The sequence below is a fragment of the Mauremys reevesii genome, linkage group 23 (genome assembly GCF_016161935.1).
Source record: "Mauremys reevesii isolate NIE-2019 linkage group 23, ASM1616193v1, whole genome shotgun sequence".
NCBI lineage: Eukaryota > Metazoa > Chordata > Testudines > Geoemydidae > Mauremys > Mauremys reevesii.
Window position 1 is genome coordinate 4757327 of NC_052645.1, and position 18877 is coordinate 4776203.

Below are 18877 nucleotides of genomic sequence, written 5' to 3' on the forward strand. Positions count from 1 at the left end.
TTACTGTACGCTTTCCCACCGATCACCTTGGTTCATAAGGTCCTCCTAAACATCAAACAGGACAAGGCGAAGATTATCCTGATAGCATCGGTGTGGCCGTCCCAGCATTGGTTCGGTATGCTTCTGAACCTCTCAGTGGCAGAGCCATTCCTGCTTCCACTCCTCCCAGACTTGATTTCACAAGACCATGGCTAGTTGCTTCACTCAAACCTCACCTCGCCTTCCTGCTCCTGACTGTATGGTGGTTGTGTGGCTGAAGCCTGAGGAGCAGGCCTGTTCAGATCAGGTTTGACAGGTCTTGCTAGGTAGTAGAAAGCCTTCCTCCAGGCTGGCCAAGTGGAAACGTTTCACTTGTTGGGCCTCTGAACAGAATCTTTCTCCATTCCAATCTTCTCTGCAGTCTATCTTGGACTACCTGCTCCACCTAAAGCATCAGGATCTGGCTCTCTCATCTATTACGGTTCACTTGGCAGCCATCTCAGCCTTCCACCTGCCTGTGAATGGCAGATCAGTGTTCTTCCATGAGATGACGGTCAAGTTTCTCAAGGGGCTGGAAAGACTTTACCCTTAGGTTCATGAACCAACCCCCCGCCATGGGACTCACAGGGCCACCCTTCAAGCCATTAGTATCATGTCCCATACTGCTTCTCTCTTGGAAGGTCACCTTCCAGATAGCGATCATCTCAGCTAGAAAGGTCTCTGAGATTAAGCCTTATGTCAGAACTCCCTTATATAGTGCTCTTGAGATTAAGCCTTATGTCAGAACTCCTTTATATGGTGCTCTTCAAGGACAAGGTCCAGCTGTGTCCCCATCCGGCCTTCCTACCAAAAGTGGTGTCGCAATTTCACAACAACCAGGACATTTTTCTACCTGTCTTCTTTCCAAAACTTCACAATACTACTGGGGAACATTGGATGTTAGGTGGGCCCTCACAGTCTATAGTGAGAGAACTAAGCCCTTCAGCAAGTCCACACAATTCTTTGTAGCAGCAACAGAAAGGATGAGAAGGGTACCTGTGTCATCCCAAAAAAATCTCATCCTGGATAATTGCCTGTGTCCAAACTTGCTACAAACAGGCGAAGGTTCTGCCTCTGGCCATAGTGATCACTCATTGCTCAAGAGCCCAGGCTTTCTAGGCAGCATTCATCACACAGGTACCAATCCAGAACATCTGCAGAGCTGCTACCTGGCTGTTGGTTCATAACTTTGCTTCCTGCTACTCCATCATCCAAGAGGTCCGTGATGATGTCAGTTTCAGGAGAGCAGTATTGCAGTCAGCATGTCCATGAACTCCAAGTCCACCTCCAGGGGTACTGCTTGTGAATTACCTAGTATGGAATGGACACAAGCAAGCACTCGAAATAATTAAAAAAAAAGTTACTAACCTTTCGTAACTGTTCTTCGAGATTTGCTGCTCATGTCCATTCCAGAACTGATCCTCCTACCCCTCTGTCAGAATTACCGGCAAGAGGGAACGCGGCAAGGAGGCGTGGGGCTGGTGGTGCTCTTTATACCAGTGCATAACTGCACAACTCAGAGGCTGCTAGAGCTGGGCCAACAGATATCTCTGAGGGAAAAATCTCTGGAAGAACAACATTTATGAAAGGTTAGTAACTATTTTATCTTGCCTCAGCTTGCAGCTTGTCGCCATAGCTAATACAGCTCTGTGGTAGCATCTTTGCATCCACAAAGTCCAGAGCTGCAGTTCTGGGCTCTGTGGTAGCATCTTTGCAACCACAAAGTCCAGAACTGCAGTTCTGGTAAGTCCCACTTTGGGGAATAACTGACTAGATGGTAGTAGCGCTGAAAAGGATCTGGGGGTTAGAATGGGTCACAAATTGAATATGAGTCGTCAATGTGCAATTGCAAAAAAGGCTGGTGTCATTCTGGAGTACTGTGTTGAGTTCTGGACACCACACTTGAGGGAAAAATATGGACAAATTGGAAAGAACCCGGAAGAAAGCAAAAAAAAAAAAAAATTTAGAAAACCTGACCCCACTGGAATGGGTTGCCTAGGGAGGTGGTGGAATCACCATCCTTAGAGGTTTTTAAGACCTGGCTTGACAAAGTCCTGGCTGAGATGATTTAGTTGGTGTTGGTCCTGCTTTGAGCAGGGGGTTGGACTAGATGACCTCCTGAGGTCTCTTCCAACCCTAATCTTGTTTGATTCTATGACCTCTGAGGAAAGGAAAAAAACACTGTGGTTTAGTCTTGAGAAACAGAGACTGAGGGGGTATCTAATAAGTCTTCAAATAGGTTAAGGACTGTTATAAAGAAGCCCGTGATCAGTTGTTTTCCATGTCCATTGAGGGTAGGATAAAAAGCAATTGGTTTAATCTGGAACAAAGGAGGTTTAGGTTTGATATTAAGAAAATGTTTCTATTGATAAGGATAGTTAAACTCTGGAATAAGCTTCCAAGGGACGTTGTGGAATCCCCATCATTGAAGGTTTTTAAGAACAGGTTGGACAAACACCTGTCAGGGATGGTTTAGGTTTACTTGGTCCTGCTTCAGCACAGGAGCCTAGGTTAGATGACTTTTTGAGTTCCCTCTAGACAGACCTGCATTTCTATCATTCTGAGAGTTCCTTCTGTCAGTATTAGTGTGTCTTAAAGACCAGTGATTCATCTTGGGATCCCTCAGTATGGCTTGATCTTCATTAACAGGCTAGGATATGTACCTTTCTTTGACACTTTAGGGCAGACTTCTTTCCTTTAAGATACTTTCTTTGTTGCAGCAATCTCACAGTGATGAGGCAGTGAGCTCATCTTTAATCATCCCTTCTCCTTCACGCTCTGTTCTTTCCAGAAAGTTTTATTATTAGCTTACTCTTTGTCCCCAAAGTGAACACCCAGTTCCATGTGAGTGAACCCGTTGTTCTTCATCTGTCTGAATCCGGTACCCCCTTTGGACAATAGGCTGTGTTTTGTTAAGTATGTTCTCAAGTTCAATCTTAATAATTCTCAGGAATTTAGAAAATCAAAACAGCTGTCTCTGTTTTGAGGGTTTTAAAGGCTGCAACTAATGCCAGTGTTGCTTTTTGTGCTTTAGGCTGCATTCTTGCAGCATATGACCAGGTTGGTGGGCTGGGCTTGGCTTGGATTTATCAGGTGCTACTTGGCTAGAAAAGTCTCCTCTTTATGGGCAGTGAGCATTCATTTCCTAGGTATATAAGGTGGCAATGTGATCATCATCCTGCTTCTTGATATACCTCCTCATTAACTGGGCCTCTTTGCTTCTCAGGCTGTCTTTTGGCTCCAGGGCACTGCTAGCAACATGGTAAGGTAGGCCCCCTGCACCTCCTGTGACAACTGCTTGTTACATACACTGTCTGTCCAGTAATGCACTTTCATAGGTGGGAGAAGTGAGAGGCATATGACAAAGGAACATTACTTACTGGTAATTCTGTTTGTCATAGTTTCCTCTTCTCCCCTCCTCCCCCCCACCCCCTCTCTTTACAAGGTGCTTGCCTGTTATTTCTCTTGGTGTCTTACAGACTGACTTTGGAAGTTAGACTAGAGGGAGGCTTTCTGGCTGAAACTCATGTAATCAAGATTGGGTTTCAGAACTCTTTGACTCCTTTCTTCCAATAGGTGAAACTACAGCACTGTCTGGCCATTAATCCTGTGTAGTAGAATGATAGAAGAGGAGACTGCAACTAACAGAATTACCAGTACGTGATTTTAGTTTTTTTCCCTTTCATCTCGCTTTATTCATGATCTTTTACCGAAGAGGGTTAGCAACTTGTCTTTATATTACCTTTAGTCAATAACTAGAGTTCTCGGTGTTAGAGGCTACAAAAGGTTAGAGGGAACTTGCAAGGGCAGAAACCGTTTTTCTTGTGTCCTTTTGCCATCTTTTATGATGTCTAAACTTCAGCCTGAACGTTGTTTTTCTTTAAATAAATATATACATCCGCTTGTTAGGTCCTATCCAGGCTGGAAGATGCTCTAATGTAATGTAATAATTGGAGATATACCAATCTCCTAGAACTGGAAGGGACCTTGAAAGGTCATTGAGTCCAGCCCCCTGCCTTCACTAGCAGGACCAACTTTTGCCCCAGATCCCTAAGTGGCCCCCTCAAGGATTGAACTCACAACCCTGGGTTTAGCAGGCCAATGCTCAAACCACTGAGCTATCCCTCTGATTTTTGAGATCTAGTGCAAGGTGATATCACACTAGCTAAGGAAGTAAGTCAGACTACACCTCTACCCTGAAATAACGCGACCTGATATAACACGAATTCGGATATAACGCGGTAAAGCAGTGCTCTGGGGGGGCGGACCAGGGGGATGCACTCCGGCGGATCAAAGCAAGTTCGCTGTAACGCGGTTTCACCTATAACACAGTAAGATTTTTTTGGCTCCTGAGGACAGCGTTATATCGGGGTAGGAGGTGTATTTGAAAGTCTATTTTTATTTTTTATCAGCTATTTAACTTCACCGGTTGTCATTCTGAATAAGGAAGCCTTTGTTAAAGATGTATCACAAATCTTCAATTAAGGTAGTAGAGGCCACAGTAAACATGCCCTGAGATGTCCCAGCGTTTCCCAAGCAAAACCAAGGAAGGTCTGACTCGCTCTTCCTGATGTCTAAGGTTAAAGGGGGGAAGGGGGGGCAGCTTTCAGATGTTCTTTATATATTGTAAAGAAGCAAAAAGATGTTTAAAAAAAATTCCAGGTCACTTTTCAAAATTGGTCTTGTCCTTTTCAGTTGCTTTTTTCAACACAGAATGAATTGAATCTATTGCATGCTTTTTGTTGTAGTTGATTCTTCTCTGTGGAGGAATTCCTTTCCTTTGGAATGTATCTGGACAAATCTCTGGCTATGCTGGTTTTGAACCAGAATACGAGGTAAGCGTTTTTAACTGTTTGTGAAAATGATGGGTTCCTAAAATGTGTGTATAACAGAATTTATGGTAAAGCTCCCATTTAGTTTTATTGTACTGTAGAGTAAAAAAAATTATATATTTATAGTTAATTTTCCGATATGGTTAACTGGATGGTTCTGAGGACTGATAATAGTATATGAAGCCTTTTGTTACTAGGTCACTAATTCAAATCCTGCCTGGTCTCTGGCCATCAAACAGCTTTTTGTCACACAAATCAGTTGAGATGGTTATCAGTTTTTTAGTGGCATCCTTTTGCAGTCTCAGAATGGACACAAAGAGGGCTTACTCCTAGATGTGGTCTTTCCAGATCAGAGATGTGGGGAGGAAGTGTGAGGCTTCCTGGGTGATGTCTGTTTGGTGAATGAATTAGTGTTATTCTCAATGCTGGAAGCCCTGACAAGTAAGAAAAATTACTTACAGTGAATAATTTAAAATGGAAAGAAAAACTTTTTTTCCTTCTCTCATTTATTGCCTTGGCAGATCCCCATGTAACCACCATAGAGGGGGTAAATTACCTTTCCTTACCCATCTCTCAGTTCCTCTCTTTTCACTGGCCATGCTAGTCATGGATCCCAACCTCCCCTATACATGGTCTAAGGCTATTGCTACACTATGGGCACTATAGTGGTACAGCTGTAGGGTAGATGCTTGCTGCTGTTCCATAACTGTAGGAACCCACCTCGTCGAGTGATGATAGCTAGGTTAATGGAAGCATTGTTTCATCAACCTAGCTCTGTCTGCACAGGTAGGTTGGCATAGCTAGGGAACTTGGGATGTTGGTTTTTTCCCCAAACCCTGAGCACCATAATTACGCCAACTTAACTTTTAGGTGTAGACCAGGCCTTATTTTTACTGCTAAAATTAAACACTATGTAAAACTTATCTTTTGTTGAATAGTTCTTAGTATAAAAACTGATCCAAACCCATAGAAGTCAATGGGAAGACTCCCGTTGACTTCTGTAGACTCTGAATAAAGCCCCTAGTTAAGATTTGTTTTTGTAGCATTTAGGAGTCAGAATTTGCTGCTATAGTAGACAGAGAGTGCAGAATAGGAGAAGAGACTTTCCTCTTGCTGTTCAAGTAGGTCACGTTCAAACCAGCAATGCAACTTTAGCATTTTGTTTAGAAACATTTTAAGCTACAGTCCCACAATCAAGAAAGAAGGCCATATTGGATAAGAAACTTACCTGGTTTAGAGGGGATTTGAAGGAAGCTATTAAAACAGACAAAAAAGCAAATGGAAGAAAAGAGAAGTTGATAGTAATAAACATAAATCAGAAGCTAGGGATTGGAAAAAATTGATGAGGGAAGCAAAGTGACACAAGGATGAGACTACCTACTATGGCATTTAGCCAATCTGTCACTGCTAGCAGCAAATATCTACAGTGACTGATGATGGTACATTAGATGGGGAGGGCTCTGAGTTACTACAGAGACTTCTTTCCCGTGTGTCTGGCTGTGGGTCTTGCCCATGTTCTTAGGGTCCAATTGATTGCCATATTTGGGGTCAGGAAGGAATTTTACCCCTGTTCAGATGGTAGAGACCCTGGGTTTTTCACCTTCCTCCAGAGTATGGGCATAGGTCACTTGAAGGTTTTAACCTAGTGTAAATTGTGGTTTCTCTGTTACTTGAATTCTTTAGTTCATGATTTGAGGACTTCAGTAACTCAGCCAGAGGTTAGAGGTCTATTACAGGAATGGGTGGGTGAGATTCTGTGACCTGCAATGTGCAAGAGGTCAGATTAGATGATCATGATGGTTTCTTCTGACCTTATAGCAGAGGGGCCAGGGCCATGACCACCCCGCTCTTTAACAAAAGAAATCACCTTGGTGGCCAAGGGCAGGTAGTGCCGGATTTGCTCTGCTCCAGAGAGGCACTGCGTTCTCCTCATCATCAGCCCCATATCACCTGGGGCTGCTCTGCCTCCTACCTGCATCTCATGGGCAGGCTCCCTGTGTGGCTGCAGTTCACAGCCTGGCTCTGAAAGCAGCAGGTGCGTCCCAATCCAGGCAGAGGACGCCCAGCTCAGACTGAGGGTGGGTGGGGATGCCCACTGCAGTGTTGAGAGCGGGGAGGGGAGTCCATGGGTGCAGTTTGGGGGGCAGCAGGGGGTCATTGGCTCCCCAAACAGCGGCAAAGCGTGGTGTGTGAGGGTGCATGCTGAGTCACTGCCACAGCTTCCCCCTCTCCCCCATTTTTGTGAGCACAGAGCAGCTCTGCCTGAGGGAAAAGGGGGCTCTGTCCGTCTCACTCTGTGTCTCCCTACTCTTCTGCATGTTCCTGGCTCACTTAGTCCCTCTCCCCAGCATCCACGTCACTGCCTCTTGCAAGCTGGGGGCAGTGGGGAAGGGGGAAGGGATAAGGCGGGGTGGGGAGTGAAGGGGCTGGAAGGGGAAGGGCTGGAGCAGGGAGAGGGAAACTCAGAGCTATTAGGGGAAATCTTCTGGGCAATTATCAGAGGGTTAGCCATGTTAGTCTGGATCTGTAAAATGCCACTACATGCATCTGACGAAGTGAGTATTCACCCACGAAAGCTCATGCTCCAATACGTCTGTTAGTCTATAAGGTGCCACAGGACTCTTTGCTGCTTCCTGGCAATGCGATCTCTGCCTTAGGCTGTGGAATAGTCTCCCTTGGGACTTTTAAAAGGAGACTGGACAAAACATACCGTAAGGATCAGCCCTGCATTGGTAGGGGGAGAGACCGAGCCGGTATGATCAGAGGGCTTTTTTTCCCTGTAACTTCTATAATTCCATCCCACTATTCAGGGAGTACAAATTCTGGTACTAAAGGCCTGGGTGCCTGGATCCCATTGCACGGGGATTGTGAATTAATACCTTGACATGCAACTCCTACTGGGCCAGTAGTGCAAATCCTGCTGCTAGTAATGCTGTTTGCAGGTGCCCTTGTGTTTAGCTGAACCCTTGCACTCAGGAATTGAGTGTATCCCTACTATACTGAGAGCGTGCATTGTGACACTGCTGTCTTGCTGTGTGGCTCTCTATGTGCTTATACTGTGAATTTTCGACATGCTGCTATATTAATCTCATTGTGCTGGTAGTACTAGTTCTCTGGTGTAATGATGACATTATGCTAGGAATATGAATCCTGGAAATAGTGCCCTGGTGTGATGGTCACTCTGGGCTGTTAATGTGAATCCTCCATTTTTGTATGCAGTATGGTGAGAGAGACAAAATAAATACATAATTGGAGATATACCTATCTCCTAGAACTGGAAGGGGCCTTGAAAGGTCATTGAGTCCAGCCCCCTGCCTTCACTAGCAGGGCCAAGTACTGATTTTTGCCCCAGATCCCTAAGTGGCCCCCTCAAGGATTGAACTCACAACCTTGGGTTTAGCAGGCTAATGCTCAAGTCACTGAGCTATCCCTCTCCCTAAGCTTCTGAGCTTATGCAGAACTCTTCTTCAGGTCTGTAAGCCGAAAACTTGTCTCTCTCACCAATGGAAGCTGGTCCAATAAAATATATTATATCACCCACCTTGTCTCTCTAATATGAATCCTCTCATTATGGCCCTTTTGGATGCACCCTAACATACTGAGAGCATGAATCTTGGCTACTAGAGCAGGAGTGTAAATCTTGATGCTAGAAGCCTGCTGTGTAGCGCTCATGCCACTCTGAGCCTTGGAGTTTTAATTTTGGCATGTGTATCCTGATGCCAGTCCATGAAGGCAGTGGAGTTTGGAAATAAGGTGAACATGGGACCAATCTTATGGGGTGGGCAGTGTGGTCAGGGGGGCGCTGTGGTCAAGAGGCAAGGAGAGGGTTGGGCTTGGGATGCAAGGTCATGGAAGGGAACTCAGGGGAATGTGGGGAGGCAGCGGGGCCTGGGAGTGATGGGGGAGGGATTTCTCCACCACTTTGACTTTAGGCCCCCCCCCCCCGCACACACACACACTTTTACAAAGGTTCAGGCACCTTACCTTAAAGTCAATGAAGCTAATGGACGACATCAATAAGGCTGAGGTATTCAATGCCTGTTTTGCTTCAATCTTCACTAAAAAGGTAAATTAAAACCAGCTAAATAACACAATGAATATTAATTACCAAGGGAAGAAATGCAAGCCAAAAATATGGAAAGAACAGGTTAAAAAATATTTAGATAAGTGAAAAGTGCTCAAATCATCAGGGCCTGATGAAATTCACCCTAGGGTACTTATGGAACTAGCTGAAGCTATATCAGAACTGTTAAACCAGGAGTAGGCAACCTATGGCACGTGTGCCAAACACGGCACACCAGCTGATTTTCAGTGGCGGCCACACTGCCCTGGTCCTGGCCACCGGTCTGGGGGGGGGGGGGGGGAGGAGGGGGATCTGCATTTTCATTTAATTTTAAATGAAGCTTCTTAAACGTTTTAAAAACCTTATTTACATACAACAATAGTTTAGTTATATATTATAGATTTATAGAAAGAGACCTTCTAAAAACATTAAAATGTATTACTGGCACACGAAACCTTAAATTAGAGTGAATAAATGAAGACTTGGCACACCACTTCTGAAAGGTTGCCGACCCCTCTGTTAAACTAAGAACTTTTAAACTAAGAGAGGGGGATTGCTGCAATGGAGCATGTGGATCGGACAGAGACTTCTCTTAGAGGAGAGTCTATTGATAGAGATTCTCTAGGTTCTAGTCAGAAAGAGAGGATGGAAGAGGATAAAGTATGGGCCTGATCAGACAAGAAACATTCACATAATAAAGAATCTGACACATCAAAAAAGGGCAGACAAATAAACAGGGACAAGTTTTTAAAGTGCTTGTACGCAAATGCTAGAAGTCTAAATAATAAGATGGGTGAACTAGAGTGCCTTGTGTTAAAGGAGGATATTGATATAATAGGCATCACAGAAACCTGGTGCAGTGGGGACAATCAATGGAACACAATCATTTTGGGGGTACAAAATATATTAGAAGGACAGAACAGGTCCTGTGGGGGGGGGGGGGGGATGGCACTATATATGAAAGAAAATGTAGAATCAAATGAAGTAAAAATCTTAAATGAATCCACATGTGCAATAGAATCACTGTGGATAGTAATTCCATGCTCTAATAGGAATATAACATTAGGGATCTATTATCGACCACCTGACCAGGACAGTGATAGTGCCAATGAAATGATAAGGGAGATTAGAGAGGCTATCAATATAAAGAACTCGATAATAGTGGGGGATTTCAATGATCCCCATATTGACTGGGAACATGTTACCTCAGGACAAAATGCAGACACAAAATTTCTCAATACTTTAAATGACTGCTTCTTGGAGCAGCTGGTACAGGAACCCACAAGGGGAGAGGCAATTCTCAATTTAGTCCTGAGTGGAGTGCAGGATCTGGTCCAAGATATAAGTATAACAGGACCGCTTGGAAATAGTGACCATAATATAACAACATTTAACATTCCTGTGGTGGGAAGAACACCTCAACAGCCCAACACTGTGGCATTTAATTTCAGAAAGAGGAACTATGTAAAAATGAGGAGGTTAGTTAAACACAAATTAAAAGGTATAGTGACTAGAGTGAAATCCGTGCAAGCTGCATGGACACTTTTCAAAGACACCATAATAGAGGCCCAACTTAAATGTATACCCCAAATTAAGAAACACAGTAAAAAAACTAAAAGAGAGCCACCGTGGCTTAACCACCACGTAAAAGAAGCAGTGAGAGATAAAAGCATCTTTTCAAAAGTGGAAGTCAAATCCTAGTGAGGTAAATAGAAAGGAGCATAAACACTGCCAAATTAAGTGCAATAGTGTAATCAGAAATGCCAACAAGGAGTTTGAAGAACAGCTAGCCAAAAACTCAAAAGGTAATAACAAAATGTTTAAGTACATCAGAAGCAGGAAGCCTGCTAAACAATGAATGGGGCCCCATGACAATCGAGATACAAAAGGAGCGCTTAAAGATGATAGTCATTGCGGAGAAACTGAATGAATTCTTTGCTTCAGTCTTCATGGCTGAGGATGTTAGGGAGAGTCCCAAACTTGCGCCGTCCTTTGTAGGTGACAAATCTGAGGAATTGAAGTGTCACTAGAGGATGTTTTGGAATTAATTGATCAACTTAACAGTAACAAATCACCTGGACCAGATGGCATTCACCCAAGAGTTCTGAAAGAACTCAAATGTGAAATTGCGGAACTGTTAACTATGGTTTGTAACTTGTCCTTTAAATCAGCTTCTGTACCCAATGACTGGAAGCTAGGTAATGTAATGCCAATATTTAAAAAGGGCTCTAGAGGTGATCCTGGCAGTTACAGACCAGTAAGTCTAATGCAGTGGTCCCCAAACTTTTCGTCTGGCGGGAGCATCCGCCGAAATCGGCAGCATTTCGGCGGCGACGCCTCTTGATTACGTCACTTGGCGGCCAGCGGCGTCATCCAGAGGCGTCGCCGCCGAAGGTGGTATTTCGGCGGATGCTCAACCGACGGCCAGGACGCGGGTGCATTTAGATGCCCCCGCGGGCGCTATGGCACCCGCGTGCACCGCGTTGGGGACCCCTGGTCTAACGTCAGTACCGGGCAAATTAGTCGAAACAATAGTAAAGAATAAAATTGTCAGATACATAGAAGAACATAAGTTGTTGGGCAAAAGTCAACATGGTTTCTGTAAAGGGAAATCGTGTCTTACTGATCTATTAGAGTTCTTTGAAGGTGTCAACAAATGTGGACAAGGGGGATCTAGTGGACATAGTGTACTTAGATTTCCAGAAAACCTGTGACAAGTTTCCTCACCAAAGGCTCTTACGTAAATTAAGTTGTCGTGGGATAACAGTGTGGAAGCAAGGAAAGAATTAATAAGGATTTGAAGGGGATTTTAATGCATGTTAGTCAGTTAGCAAGAGTCAGGCCATACTGTGACCCTAATGACGTGAGACTTGTAGGAGCAAAGATAGTGCGAGGCGACAGGACAAGAACTGTGTACAAAGTTATTACGACCTTGCAATCACTAACCAAAATGCAGGTTTGCTTTTCTTAGGAGTGAGACAAATAAGATAAGCCTTTCTGCTATGTATAAACAAAATGTATTTGTTGCTTTTTACTGTCTCCATGATTGCTAGAAATTGTCTGTAACAAAGGTATAAAGGCTTAATGTAATTGTTTACCAGTTGAGAGACCTGTCCAGGACTGGGGCGACCCTGTGTCCTATGGCACTCTCTCCCTCCATTGTAATTACTGGAGAAATAATAAAGTATTTGATTTTGCTGCACCCAAACAAAAAGCGAGAACTGAGTTTTTCTTCGACAACAGGGAAGATCCTCTCATGGATTGAGAACTGGTTAAAACACAGGGAACAAAGGGTAGGAGTAAATGGTAAATTTTCAGAATGGAGAGGAGTAACTAGTGGTATTCCCAAGGGTCAGTCCTAGGACCAATCCTATTCAACTTATCTCATAAATGATCTGGAGAAAGGGATAAACAGTGAGGTGGCAAAGTTTGCATATGATACTAAACTGCTCAAGATAGTTAAGACCAAAGCAGACTGTGAAGAACTTCAAAAAGACCTGACAAAACTAAGTGATTGGGCAACAAAATGGCAAATGAGATTTAAAATGGCAAATGAGATTTAATGTTAAAAGTAATGCACATTGGAAAAAATAACCCCAACTATACATACAATATGATGGGGGCTAATTTAGCTACAACTAATCAGGAAAGAGATTTTGGAGTCATTGTGGATAATTCTCTGAAGACGTCCACGCAGTGTGCAGCAGCCGTCAAAAAAGCAAACAGGATGTTAGGAATCATTCAAAAAGGGATAGAGAATAAGACGGAGAATATGCCCATATATAAATCGGTGGTATACCCCCATCTTGAATACTGCGTACAGATGTGGTCTCCTCATCTCAAAAAAGATATAATGGCATTAGAAAAAGTTCAGAAAAGGACAACTAAAATGATTAGAGGTTTGGAACAGGTCCCATATGAGGAGAGATTAAAGAGGCTAGGACTTTTCAGCTTGGAAAAGAGGAGACTAAGGGGGGATATGATAGAGGTATATAAAATCATGAGTGGTGTGGAGAAAGTGAATAAGGGAAAGTTATTTACTTATTCCCATAATATAAGAACTAGGGGCCACCAAATGAAATTACTGGGCAGCAGGTTTAAAACAAATAAAAGAAAGTTCTTCTTCACACAGCGCACATTCAACTTGTGGAACTCCTTACCTGAGGAGGTTGTGAAGGCTAGGACTATAACAGGGCTTAAAAGAGAACTACATAAATTCATGGAGGTTAAGTCCATTAATGACTATTAGCTAGGATGGGTAAGGAATGGTGTCCCTAGCCTCCGTTTGTCAGAGGGAGGAGATGGATGGCAGGAGAGAGATCACTTGATCATTACTTGTTAGGTTCAGTCCCTCTGGGGCACCTGGCATTGGCCACTGTTGGTAGACAGGATAGTGGACTGGATGGAACTTTGGTCTGACCCAGTATGACCATTCTTATGTTATCAATTATCTTTGAGAACTCATGGAGGATGGGTGAGGTCCCAGTGGACTGGAGAAAGGTACTATGTTAGCCAGTCTTTAAAAATGGTAAAAAGGGGACCTGAGGAATTATAGACCAGTCAAATTAACTTCAGTACTTGGAAAGATACTGGAACAAATTATTAAACAATCAGTTTGTAAACACCTAGTGGCTAATAGGGTTATAAATAGTAGCCAGTGTGGATTTGTCAAGAACAAAACGTGCCAAACCAACCTACCTTCGTTCTTTGACATGGTTACCTTTTTAGTGGATGGGGGGAAGCTGGAGGCATGGTATATCTTGATTTTAGTAATGTTTTTGGTACAGTCTTACATGACAAGTCTCATAAGTAAACTAGGGAAACGTATAGAAAAAATTACTATAAGGTGGCTACACAACTGGTTGAAAGACTACTCTGAGTAATTATCAATGATTTGCTATCAAACTGGGGGGACATATCTAGTAGGATCTCACAGGGTTATGTTCTGGGTCCAGTACTATTCAGTATTTCCATTGACTTGGATAATGGAGTGGAGAGTATGTTTATAAAATTTGAGGATGACACCAAGCTGTGAGAAGATTATAACACTTTGGAGGACAGGATTAGAATTTAAAATGTTCTTGACAAATTGAAGAATTGGTCTGAAATCCACAAGATGAAATTCAATAAAGACAAGTGCAAAGTACTACACTTAGGAAGAAAAAATCAAATGCACAACTAAAAAATGGGGAATAACTGGCTAGGTGAGAGTACTGTTGAAAGGGATCTGGAGGTTATAATGAATCACAAATGGAATATGAGTCAATAGTGTGATGCAGTTGTGAAAAAGGCTAATATCATTCTGGGGTGTGTTGAGTGGTAACAGCTAATTTAGACCCCCCATCATTTTATATAGATAGTTGGGATTATGTTTTCCAATGTGCATTACTTTGATTTTCATCTGCTATCCTGTTGCCCAATCACCTAGTTTTGTGACATCCTTTTGTAGCTCTTAACCGTCTGCTCTGGCACAGAAGCTGATTTAAATGACAGCTTATATATCAAAGTTAGTAGTTCTGCAATTTCATATTTGAGTGCCTTCAGAAGTTTTGGGTGAATGCCATCGGGTGCTGGTGACCTATTACTGTTTAGTTTATCAATTTGTTCCAAAACATCCTGTAATGACACCTCAGTCTGGGACAGTTCCTCAGATTCGTCACCTAAAAAGACTGGCTCAGGTTTGAGAATCTCCCTCACATCCTCAGCCATGAAGACAGATGCAAAAGAATTCATTTATTTTCTCCACAATGGCCTTACTCTCCTTAAGTGCTCCTTTAGCCTCTCAATTGTCCAGTAGCCCCTCTGGTTGTTTAGCAGGCTTCCTGCTTCTGATGTACTTAAATTTTTTTGCTATTACTTTTTGAGTCTTTGGCTAGCTTTTCTTCAAATTCTTTTTTGGCCTTCCTAATTATACACCTCTACCCCGATATAACACTGTCCTCAGGAGCCAAAAAATCTTACTGCGTTATAGGTGAAACCGTGTTATATCGAACTTGCTTTGATGCGCTGGAGTGCGCAGCCTCTCCCCCCCCCCTCTCGTGGCCCTCCCGCAGTGCTGCTTTACCACGTTATCCAAATTCATGTTATATTAGGTTGCGTTATATCAGGGTAGAGGTGTATTTTTACACTGAGGGATAGCTCAGTGGTTTGAGCATTGGCCTGCTAAACCCAGGGTTGTGAGTTCAATCCTTGAGGGAGGCCACTTAGGGATCTGGGGCAAAAATTGGTCCTGCTAGTGAAGGCAGGGGGCTGGACTCGATGACCTTTTGAGGTCCCTTCCAGTTCTAGGAGATTGGTTTATCTCCAATTATTACATTAATTTGCCAGAGTTTATGCTCCTTTCTATTTTCCTTTCTAGGATTTAACTTCCACTTTTTAAAGGATGCCTTTTTGCCTCTCAGAGCTTCTTTTACTTTGTTGTTTACCCATGGTGGAACTTTTTTGGTTCTCTTACTGCGTTTTTTAATTTGGGGTATACGTTTAAATCGAACTTCTGTTAAAAAGTTTCCATGCAGCTTGAAAAGATTTCACTTTTGGCGCTGTACCTTTTAATTTCTGTTTAACTAACATCCTCATCTTTAAGAAAGATGTGGAGAAATTTGAGAGAGTCAAGAGGAAAGCAACAAAAATGCTAAAAGGTTTCGAAAAATCTTACCTATGTGAGAGGGTTAAAAAAGCTGGCCTCGAGAAATTGACTACAGGGGTGACCTTAAGTCTTCAAATATATGAAGGGCTGTTATAAAGAGGACTGTGATCAATTGTTCTCTGAAGGTAGAACAAGAAGTAATCGGCTTAATCTGAAGCAAAGAAGATTTGTTAGATATTTGTGAAAACTGTCTAACTATACAAGTAGTTAAATTCTGAAATAGGCTTCCAAGAGAGGTTGTGGAATCCTGGTTGTGACAGATACGGCAAATTTCCTGAAATGCCCTTTCGAGATCTTGAATTAAATATAAAGAGCTGTGTGGTAACTGGTAACTCCTGGCAATTACCAGTTACCACACAGGAGAGAAAGCAAAGTATAGATGCTGGCCTGTTTAGGCAGTCTGGCTTGCTGGGGATACCACAGTATAGGCAGAGAACAGTTCAGCCTGGAAAAACCATGGCCAGGAGGGAGGGAAGAGTGGGTGTCTTCGAGGGACGAGGGAGCGGGAATACAAATGTAATTGACCTAAACTGTCACAATGGTCATTGGAAGTTTTTAAAAACAGGTTAGACAAACACCTATGGTTTTTAACTATACAAGTAGTTAAATTCTGGAATAGGCTTCCAAGAGAGGTTGTGGAATCACGTTGTATGACAAACACCTCATTCATCCAACTACACTTAGACCTGCCTTAACACAAAGGACTGGACTAAATGATCTCTCGAGGTCCCTTCCTGACCTACATTTCTATAATTCCAAGTTAATAGAGTGGCTAACGTACAACTTGATTAATAAACCATTAGAATCATAGAATATCAAGGTTGGAAGGGACCTCAAGAGGTCATCTAGTCCAACCCCCTGCTCAAAGCAGGACCAATTCCCAACTAAATCATCCCAGCCAGGGCTTTGTCAAGCCTGACCTTAAAAACCTCTAAGGAAGGAGATTCCACCACCTCCCTAGGTAACCCATTCCAGTGCTTCACCACTCTCTGAGTGAAAAAGTTTTTCCTAATATCCAACCTAAACCTCCCCCACTGCAACTTGAGACCATTATTCCTTGTTCTGTTATCTGCTACCACTGAGAACAGGCTAGATCCATCCTCTTTGGAACGCCCTTTCAGGTAGTTGAAAGCAGCTATCAAATCCCCCCTCATTCTTCTCTTCTGCAGACTAAATAATCCCAGTTCCCTCAGCCTCTCCTCATAAATCATGTGCTCCAGCCCCCGAATCATTTTTGTTGCCCTCTTTCCAATTTTGCCACATCCTTCTTGTAGTGTGGGGCCCAAAACTGGACACACTACTCCAGATGAGGCCTCACCAATGTCGAATAGAGGGGAATGATCACATCCCTCGATCTGTTGGCAGTGCCCCTACTTATACAGCCCAAAATACCGTTAGCCTTCTTGGCAGCAAGGGCACACTGTTGACTCATATCCAGCTTCTCGTCCGCTGTAATCCCTAGGTCCTTTTCTGCAGAACTGCTTCCTAGCCATTCGGTCCCTAGTCTGTAACAGTGAATGAGATTCTTGCGTCCTAAGTGCAGGACTCTGCACTTGTCCTTGTTGAACCTCATCAGGTTTCTTTTGGCCCAGTCCTCTAATTTGTCTAGGTCCCTCTGTATCCTATCACTACCCTCCAGCGTATCAACCACTCCTCCAAGTTTAGTGTCATCTGCAATCTTGCTGAGATGTTTTCTCGGTCTGAGACAGGAGTCCTCCCCTCTTGCACTCTCCTGCTTGTGCTTCCTCCCAGTATCCCATTTTCCCACTTCCTCAGGGCTTTGGTCTCCTTCCCCCGGTGAACCTAGTTTAAAGCCCTCCTCACTAGGTTAGCCAGCCTGCTTGCAAAGATGCTCTTCCCTCTCTTCATTAGGTGGAGCCCATCTCTGCCTAGCACTCCTCCTTCTTGGAACACCATCCCATGGTCGAAGAATCCAAAGCCTTCTCTCCGACACCACCTGCGTAGCCATTCGTTGACTTCCACAATTCGACGATCCCTACCCAGGCCTTTTCCCTGCATAGAGAGGATGGACGAGAACACCACTTGCGCCTCAGACTCCTTTATCCTTCTTCCCAGAGCCAAGTAGTCTGCAGTGATACGCTCAAGGTCATTCTTGGCAGTATCATTGGTGTCCACGTGGAGAAGCAGGAAGGGGTAGCGATCTGAGGGCTTGATGAGTCTCAGCAGTCTCTCCGTCACATTAATGCTAGTCAATGTGGGTTTATGGAAAATAAATCTTGTCAAACTAACTTGGTATCTTTTTTGATGAGATTACAAGTTTAATTGATAAATGTGTAATAGTGTTGATGTAATATACTTAAACGTTCTCCACCCCAAACTCTAGACATTCAAGGGCATGGGTTTAAAAGGAGTGTGGTGCTCCAGCACCTCAGTTCTTTCAACCACCATCAGCTGGATGATTACATTCATGTTGTATGGTCCTTACAGAAACATAGTAACTGGATAGTTTGTATAGTGTTATAGTTTTAAGTTGAGATTGTTAAAGGATAACATCAGATCAGATGGCTAAGAAGTCTTGTTTCAAAAGATGTCTCATGCCTGGCATAAAATTCCCAGCATCCAATGCACATGCCAGATGCTTGGAATGTTTTAGGGAATGTTATCCTCCCTCTAAAATGTCCAAACTGCTCACTGTTTACTACAGGGGTGTAGAAAGAGAGACAACACAGGCTCTTGGCAATTTTATTTCAGGAAACTCTGACAGCAGTGGTGGCTCCTCTGAGACTGGCTTTGGCTCCAAACGATTCAGCTTCTGTGTCAAGTGCAGAATCTTAGAGAGTTAAGGATGCAGAAAAGAAGAAAAGGTTTGGTTCAGTGAAAGACTCTGTTCCCAGAACTGTCCTGTTTCAGAAAGATTTGGTTGCGCTCCTTGGTGTCGGCCTTATTACAAAGAGAGGAGAATTTACAGGGACAGACTCTTATTGTAAAGCCAGACTCCTGGATCTGCAGGAGTCTAAGGATCCAATTAAAAGAGCTGATGAGAGTGCATTAAATATAACAGCTCTGCATAGTATTACTGTTAAAGCAGTAGTTCATCAGACAGACCCGACTACAGCTCTGTTGACAGTTATGCTAGGTACTGCCTCTCCGGATGTGTCATGTGTTACTACAACCAATCAGGCTGTCTACTTCTCCGAGAGTCATCAAAGAATCGGAAAGAGTTGGAGCTCTCCGTTGCTGCCTCCCCCTAAGATTGCTTCTGGAGAAGAACTCCTCACCACTTTCCTTTTTAAGGAAGTTATGGTCTCCATTTCCATCAGAGCTGTGAATGGATTGGGGCCAGAAGAGAGATGCAGA

The 18877-nt window shown here is 43.4% G+C and overlaps 1 protein-coding gene across 2 annotated transcripts in view; it reads left to right on the plus strand.

The window, feature by feature from the left end:
- ZMPSTE24 (zinc metallopeptidase STE24) overlaps positions 1 to 18877 on the plus strand; it is a 94877-nt gene that overhangs the window by 11282 nt on the left and 64718 nt on the right. The window contains exon 3 of one of the 2 annotated variants that reach the window (XM_039511828.1): positions 4767 to 4853. The exons of the other annotated variant lie outside the window; for it this stretch is intronic. Coding sequence (XP_039367762.1) covers positions 4767 to 4853 — 87 coding nt within the window. The remainder of the gene's footprint in view (positions 1 to 4766; positions 4854 to 18877) is intronic. 2 annotated transcript variants of the gene reach the window in all.